The sequence below is a fragment of the Olea europaea genome, chromosome 6 (assembly GCF_002742605.1).
Source record: "Olea europaea var. sylvestris chromosome 6, O_europaea_v1, whole genome shotgun sequence".
In the NCBI taxonomy this organism is placed as follows: Eukaryota; Viridiplantae; Streptophyta; class Magnoliopsida; order Lamiales; family Oleaceae; genus Olea; species Olea europaea.
The window spans coordinates 7585379-7594039 of record NC_036242.1 but is presented as its reverse complement, the minus strand read 5'-3'; the positions used below and the strand labels follow the sequence as shown (position 1 = coordinate 7594039).

The window sequence follows — 8661 nt, the reverse complement described above, 5'->3', positions numbered from 1 at the left end:
TTCCATATGTCGACATGTAGATCCATGTAGTACCAAAAAGGGAAAGGGTGACAACAATTTTCAAGCATTGAAATAGACAATTAAATTGTCTATCCCGACATTTACTAAATGTTGTCTTCGACAGTTAAAATGTCCAACCCAACGGTTTCGAAAATACTATTCGACGGTTGAATTGCCATAATTTTTTGGAAAGCTTAAAAACATGTGTTTGATTATTTGGAAGAAATTATTGAAAATATTAATGGTGATAATTAATTCTCAACTACAACATCACAATATCTTTCCACAAATAAAGAAGAAATAACTTAGTACTTCAGTAAATATGAAATCCTTCACATTTTCTTGAGAATGTTGGTATTTTTCCCTTAAAAAATATATTAAAAATAAAATACATCAATGAATAAGAGATTAAAAAAGTTCAATTAAATAGGATAATGTTGTATTAAACATTTAAAATAGTAAATTATGACATGGAAATATAATTTTTCTAGTAGCTCACATTTTAGATTAATCAATAGCTTTTCCTTATTAATGATGGAATGAAGACAGTGAAGAAAAAGACAGGGTTTGTATTTAAAGGTGTTTGTGTGTGTGTGTGTGTGTGTTTTTTTTTTTTTAAGTTTTCACCCCCTTTTTTTAACAATAAAAAAATTATACAATATAGAGCCTGTTTGAGCCACATTATAATGAGAATGAGAATGAGAAATAGAGCCGTTATGAGCCCCACACCAGAGATATAAATTCAAAAATGATGGCTTGATGTGATGGATAATGGTCATATTTTTCATTTTAATGAGGTAAAAATGTGGCTCAAACAGGGGCATAATATGAATATCTTAAATGTTTAAAATAAATAAAACAAATCATCATATTATATTATTAATTGTATTCAAATCAAGTATTTATTACTTCTAAAAAGGTGTCACAAGGGGTAAAAGGGATATTTCGCAGAAAAAGGTCATATTTTTGAAAGAAATTGAAATTGGTGTAAATAATTTTTTTTTTATATATGTATTTTTAATTTTAGTGACATTTATATAAATTAGCCTTGGTTAAATTGATCATTGATCACCAACTTTATACTCAGAGCCGGATGGACCACCCAATTTGATGGAGTCAAATGGCATCAAAAGCAAGAAGAAGAAGTTATAGATAGGGATTTGGATGAGGCGCGCCAAAACCTTATAATCAATTACCAACTGCTCTTCCTTCCCATGGCGTTCCCTCTGTCGGCATCCATCGTCACTACGAATAAAATGTCTATCAAAGTCTCCCCAACTCGAAGACCACATTTTCCGGTTAGCCACGCCCCATTCCCATTGAATCGACCCACCTCCACTAGATTTCGTTATCCTAAATTCAATCGCATTTTCGCAAAACGACACGAAGACTCAATGGTTAGTTCCATTTCGGCTTTTTTTCTTGGTTACGCATATTCTTCTTAAATTGTGTTCAACTTCTTTACGAGTTGAATCATGATTAGAAGTTGCCGGTTGCTCTTATACAAGGTGTTTAATCCAGTTCTTGTATCACATTTACTTGTTATTTATACGAAAGTTTGAGTACCGAGTGATCGGAAACTCTCCTGATAGAAAAATATAGGGCCCCTTTTCTTTTTATTTGATGACTGCTAATACAGAACCTGAGCTGTAAATTTTTCACATTCAAAATTATTTTCTCCACTTGTTTATGGATTAAATTACTTTGTAAGCTGTCCCTGTAAAATACAGATTGCACAAATGTCTATAAAATTAAATATTATACACTGTACGTGGATCATCACGCCAGCGGGAATTCTTTAGGAGAGGTATCAATCTTTTCCATTGCTCAAGGGACTCTAATAATGTACAGTGACGAGGCAACAAAGAAATTGTTGCATTAATTGAAGAAAACATGGTGTGGAGCTGGGGATACCTACTAAATGTTTGAATTGGGAATCAATTATTTACTCGTTTTTTTCTTAACATCTCCCAGCTCTTCAGATGGATTTTTGGTTATGTAGGAGTTGACATCTGGATGGAATATCTTGAATTTATCTACATCTGCAGAGCAAGGAAAGAAGTGGTTTGAGAGTGCCATAGCGGCCATCATTCTCTTTCTTCAGCTCACAACTCCACTACCTTTAAGTGGTCAAGATTCTTCGTTGATTTCCTCTGCTGAGGCAGTGTTATATTCCCCGGAAACAAAAATTCCGAGAACTGGGGAATTAGCTCTGAGAAGAGCAATTCCAGCTAACACAAACATGAAAGCTATACAGGTTCGTTGGCAAACAGTACAAATTTATTTCCCGTTCTTCAAATATTTTCAATTATTTTCTCTTATAGGATTCTCTGGAGGACATATCATACTTGCTAAGGATTCCACAGAGAAAACCATTTGGAACGATGGAGGGCAATGTCAAGAAAGCTCTAAAGGTAACACTTGATCTTTCTTCATGGATACCTATATGGGCTGAAACAGCTACGATGTGAGATGTTCTGCATGTATTTCTTCGTACTGAAATACGACATGATCTGCTTTTGATTTTGCTCAGATTTAGATGGGATTAAGACCTGTTTCTTAGCGCCTGTATCTAAGTTGGTGTCTGTATTAGGACATTATAGTTTTGATCACCAAGAATTGCTTTCTTGTTATAGGGGAGTGTATTGAGAATACTGTTAACAGAATTGACGTAATTCTCTCCAAGTTGGCGTCTTACCATACATAAACTTCTCAAATATTGTTACCTAAATTAGAAATATTCTTTTCCTTGTATAGAGTTTATGGACTATTTATATCTGTCATTGTAAAGAAAATAATACAAGATTGCGTTATTATTTTTAACTAATACTTGTTTCATAGAGTGCATAAATCGTTTTAGCATTCTTTTTTTACTTAACGATCATTTTCCTTGTCCGTGAATGTAAGCTTCTCATATTTGCTAAATTACTATGGAGCTAAACTTCTCTTATTTGCTAAATTATTATGTCTTTCCTAATAATAATAACAATAACCAGCCTATCTCCTTAGGAAATGGAGCTAAACTTTGTTATATAACCTAACCATTCTGCACCTAATCATCCACTCCTCCCTTATTTTCAGATTGCTAAGGACGAAAAAGAATCCATCTTGACTAGCATACCTGACGAAATGAGACAAAACGGTTCTGTCTTGTATGCATCTCTTATAGATGGGAAGGTACTTTGTGCTCTTTTCATAAATGTGCACCTTCATTTACTGTTTAGAGTTAGTTGTTTGGAGAGAGTGTTTAGAATAATTTGTTTTGGAGTCTGTGTCCAACACAATGTTATAATGTGATGTTTTATTGTTCTTATAGTTCTCCATTTTCTTGAGTTTTGTGGGATTTTTTTTTTTTTTTTTTTTTTTTTTTTTTTTTTTTTTTTTTTTTGGGGCCAAAAATGACGCTGTTTGCTTGATATATTTTTTATTTTATTTTACACTACTTCCAAATTTACTGCAACAGGCAATACTGAAGTGTAAAAATTCATGACAGAACTGGCAAGTAATATATGTGGATGAATGCCCACACTTTACTTCACCAAGTCCACTTCCTGGATAAACAAGTGTGGTCTCTGCTCTGATTATTGTAATTGAGTACGAGTCAGAATATTTTGTTTTCTCTTGTAAATTGGTGTTCTAAGGAAAATGTTATTGTGGGTAGCTTTAATGTACTTATAAGTCGCACGTAATCAATGATAATAATGCAACATAGTCAATTCTATTCATTCAGTAATTTTTCTAAAATCCGCCTATCCACTTATTATTATTATTATTTTTATTTTTTAATTTTTGGCTGATATCTAGGAATCTTCTCTTTTATTCAAATATAACATATGGTTGTGGGGTGCCTCCTGTTGTTATAAACTCGATCAAGCTTCAATTGTATAAAATCCTCACTTACACCAGAACTACCAATTTTTAGGAATTGTTTTCTTTTATATTAACGTTGGTCTTCTGTTTCCCCCATCTCATTCCAGGCTTCTGTTTTTACCTTCATCAATAGTGTATACGTGTTGTTGGTTTGATAATATATCACGGGAGGTTCACTTAACTTATTCAAAAATTAGGTCAATTTCAAAGAATAAAAAATTGCATTAGTTAGGGTTGGAACTTGGAATGTTGTCAGAAGATTCAAAAATGATAAATGGATTTCTTTTGTCTGGTCAGGATGGACTGCAAAACCTTCTTGAAAGCATTAAGGATAAGGATCCAGACAAAGTATCCATTGGTCTTGCATCTACACTAGATACTGTTGCTCAGTTGGAATTGCTACAGGTATTGATGATTGCTTTCAGAATTGGACTGATCATTAAGTAATCTTCAGGACATATTTTGCACACGATGGATTAACTGCCACAATATTGAACAATGGAAATTTAATGTGAAAGAATTGAGAAAATGTAACAATTCTATATGCAAATCCTTCCTGCATTTCACATTTTTGTGGATTAACAAGTTACATGTTCACAATTGGATCAGTGACGTGTCAAGGATGTATTTTTCAACAGGCTCCAGGATTATCTTTTTTGTTGCCTCAGCAATACTCAGATTATCCCAGGTAATGCATGTCATAGATTCCCAATCACCACTCAACTTTATTCTTTCTTACACTTTCTGTCTAATGCACAAATCAACAGTTTTAACCTTGCAGCGAGCAGGCGAATTTTATTATTGTTTTACAATTCGGAATGTCCTTTCCTATATGATTGGATGATTGTTAGATCATTAGTATAATTGGCACAATTCTCACGACTCATCAAAATGATCCCCATTGCATTGAAGTCGGACAATGAGCCTACCGTATGAAGTGTGTGAAACACATAGGTATGAGGTATGAAATGATATTTTACATGATTCCTCAGGCTTACAGGGAGAGGAATTGTTGAATTTTCTATTGAAAAAGGAGATGGCTCGACATTTTCTCCAGAAGCTGCTGGCGAGCCCAGAAGCATGGTAACAATCCAGGTATGCTGAATATGCCTTTTAAGTGCAGAGTCACTTCTGTCAGCACACTATCACAGGCTGCTCTGCATAGGGATGGAGCCATATCTTTTGTATTGTGGGTCAAAAATTAAAATGCAATTTTTTTTTAAACAACATAACATTAATGAAAATAAGTCAGTGCACTTCTACAACTGTAACTTGGTATTAAAACACTTTGTAAATCTCCTATGTATTAAAACACTCTGCATAGGGATGGAGCCATATCTTTTGTATTGTGGGTCAAAAATTAAAATGCAATTTTTTTTTAAACAACATAACATTAATGAAAATAAGTCAGTGCACTTCTACAACTGTAACTTGGTATTAAAACACTTTGTAAATCTCCTATGTAATGAGCTTAAACCACAGACACAACGGGATCTGGCGAAGTCTTTGTTTTGAGTCGTCTTGGATTCAACTTATCCTTTTTAGGATTAGTAGAAATTCCCGAGCTAACACAGTAAAAATTAAGAAAAGCACTTGACAGTGCTTGAAAGAACATTCCTTCAAAACTATAAAGGTGTAAAAATGTATAAGGTATCCTAAATGCTCTTCCTTTGACTGACTATAAATGAGATTAACATCAAATTCACAATAAACCATCTCAAAATATTACCCAAAACCCACCGAAAATCAAAATTGAGCAAAATACATGAAGATGCCTGGATATAGAGAAGCATAGACATGGTTACCTCAACATTACCGTCCAGTTTCATCTCGAACAAATTAATTTTTAACACCTAAATCCAGTGTTCTAAAAGACGAAATGCATGGAAGTCAAGCTATGAGCTAGGCAACGCATAGGCAGAAAAAAGAGTAAAAAGACGTTTTCTTATTTTAATATTATTTTAATTTTAAATCATCAAAAAATCGTTGAATAATTAAAAAAATACCTACTAAACATCTAAAACATATTTATACATTTTTTCAAAGTTTTCAACAAAAAGATAAGCTCCAAATGTAAATATTAAATAGTAAATAAATAGGAATTTTGGGAGATTTCCTTTGTTCAAAGCTTCAAGCGACTATTTTGAATTTAGAACCGATGAAGTGAATAAATCAACATTTAAGTTTTAACTTAGAAGAATTGTAATTAAAAAAAAGGATAATTATGTGCGCCTAGGTGCGCATAACCGTGTCTAGGCATGCATTAGGGGTCAATGATTATTGTTGACTGCTAAATAAGATGCTAAGCCACTTGGCTTGATGTTTCCACCGAGCATAGGCGCCGCCAATGCACGCCTTTTAGAACAGTGCCTAAATCCACCAAAAATACACCAAATAAATAGAAAAATATCCAACCAAATCAAGCACAGATCTAGAGTTCAAAGCTAATCGAATTTGAATTTTTAGGGAGAGAAACATTTCAACATGTGATATGATTATTATATCAAATTTAAGCAAAATCTACCACTGGATTATAAAGTAGCAGTAACCAATGCCAACAAAATTCTCAAAATTAGACAAATTGAAGCATAACATAGCAAACAATGGCTTGATGAATTCAAATATAATATTGAATTTCTATAGAGAACCACTTCAACCTAATATTTTTTATTGCGAAAAAGAAATAGACACACTCCAAGGAGAGTTGCCAAAATACTTACTCAGCAAGATCCCAAAAAGAGCAGTCAGGCAGTAAATAGAATTAGGGAAGTTAAGAAAAAGGGGAAAAAAGGAAAAATTCAAAATTTTTGTAGGGTCACTTGACCCCCACATGACCCCATGTGGGTCCAACCCTGGCTCTGCACATCATTTTGCCATTTTAGCACATTAATGTCTCTCTTTACAAATAGCTTAGTTACCTTATGGACTATGATATTTTATCCTTTAACCTTTCCATGTTTTTTCTGGCCGGGTTCTATCCAACTATTCCATTAAACTACAATAATTGGATACTTCGAACAAACTCATGAATTTTTAAGCATGGTGCATATTTATCAACATTGTGATCACTCTCTCTCTCTCTCTCACACACACACACACACATACACACTTGTGCACATACATACATTTCTGATGCAGTGTCATTGAATCAACACGGGTCATCGTAACAAGTTAAAATATGAACGTAATAAATTATCAACCATAAAATAATGTAAGACTTAAATTTTCTCTGACCATTTGGGGTGTCATGTGTGCATAAAATCTGTAAAATTTTAGTTATCCTATATATATATATATTTATTTATTTATATTTATATTTTATTATTATTATTTTTTTGGTCGTGCCTATTGTGGACTAAATCAAATATTAATTAGTAGCTCTTACCAGAGCATCTCTGTGTTTAACTATAGAAGCTCTGGTAACTATATCTTACATATTTAACGTTCTCTTAACTTCATGTAACATGTTTTGATGGAAGTGCATTGCCGGCCCTGGCCGAAGGCAAGTAAGGCTATTGCCTTGGGCCTCAGATTTTGAGGGCCTCTAAACCAAAAAAGGGAAGAAGAAAAAGGCCCAAAAATTGCCCCAATTCAAAACCCCTCAAATCCCGAGCAACGAGCAGATAAGAAAGATTCAAAGAAACAAACCGTCTTTTTCTCCAAGGCTCCAAAATACAACCATCTTCACCAAAAAATCTCTCTATTCCATTAAACCCTCATTGAAAATCTGATTTCTGAAGTACCCTTTATCTTTTCTTCATTATGTTTTTGTCAATCTCTTTTTGTGATTTGAATTCCCTTTGCAAGAACTTGTTGAGTTTTAAAATTTGAATTTGATTTGTGCTCTTGCCTGAATGTGAGAACTGAGGTAATTCTGTAGATTAATTATTCTTATTCTGGCTTCATCAGATTTCTAATTAGAATTTCCCGTAATCCGTCCTAAATGCGCTAATAATCTTTTCCTTCAAATTGTTTTAGATATTTTCCATTTGGCTGAGACATAATTTATATGGATAACGAGGTGCCTGAATCTGTTCTGAAGAATGGGCTGATTTTTTTCTGCTGTATCCGTAAAGCTTAAATTGCTATTTTGTTTACTTCAAATTGGACTATAACAAAAGATATACATTGAAAATATAGCATACTTGTCAGTAGTTTCTATGACTGCCATTTTGTTTATTTTTTCTTTTTCTTTAAGTAACTCATGTTGTTAGTTTTTGAATTTTGGTAACTGGAGTTTTGATTAGTTCATAGGTTTGGACTATTTTTTTGCTGAAGTCGTGTATGTGTTGTTTGTTTACTACAGAGGAGAGGTGTCTTCTTTGTGGCATTACTCTTACAATTCAAACTAAAAATGAATTTGGTCTATTTATGAATAAATACCGTCTTGTACTTTGAGCACACATCTGATTGATTGTAACCATTTGATTTCACTGAATGAATTTGTGCTACTCTTTTATCCTTTTAGTTATTTGCTCAATGTGGACTTTTTTCTTATCCTTTATAACTACATATTTAAAGTCATTTGTTATTGCACTTGTAAAATAAGATGTTATGTTGAAGGGGCTCATATTAGTTAGTCTCCTAAGGCCTCTAAATTCTCGGGGCACATCCTGCATTGTTACTAGAAAGTGATATCTATTATAACAAATTTAAAGCGATTTGCAAAAGACCCTGCAGCATAGAGAGCTGGGGAGGTGGGGAAGAATGTTGTATGTTGGATTGCATCTTATTCTTAACTTAGAACTTTCTTAATAAAATAAGTATATTGGTTTTCCCATTCATCAGAAT

At 33.3% G+C, this 8661-nt stretch overlaps 1 protein-coding gene across 1 annotated transcript in view; it reads left to right on the top strand.

Annotated features, from left to right (window-relative positions):
- Positions 1-1082: 1082 nt before the first annotated feature.
- LOC111395690 (peptidyl-prolyl cis-trans isomerase CYP37, chloroplastic) overlaps positions 1083-8661 on the top strand; it is a 10186-nt gene continuing 2607 nt past the window's right edge. Inside the window, exons 1-7 of the mRNA XM_023021806.1 lie at positions 1083-1397; positions 2003-2257; positions 2325-2414; positions 3082-3177; positions 4168-4275; positions 4509-4558; positions 4863-4965. Of these exons, the coding sequence (XP_022877574.1) occupies positions 1215-1397; positions 2003-2257; positions 2325-2414; positions 3082-3177; positions 4168-4275; positions 4509-4558; positions 4863-4965 (885 nt within the window). The 5' untranslated portion in view covers positions 1083-1214. The remainder of the gene's footprint in view (positions 1398-2002; positions 2258-2324; positions 2415-3081; positions 3178-4167; positions 4276-4508; positions 4559-4862; positions 4966-8661) is intronic.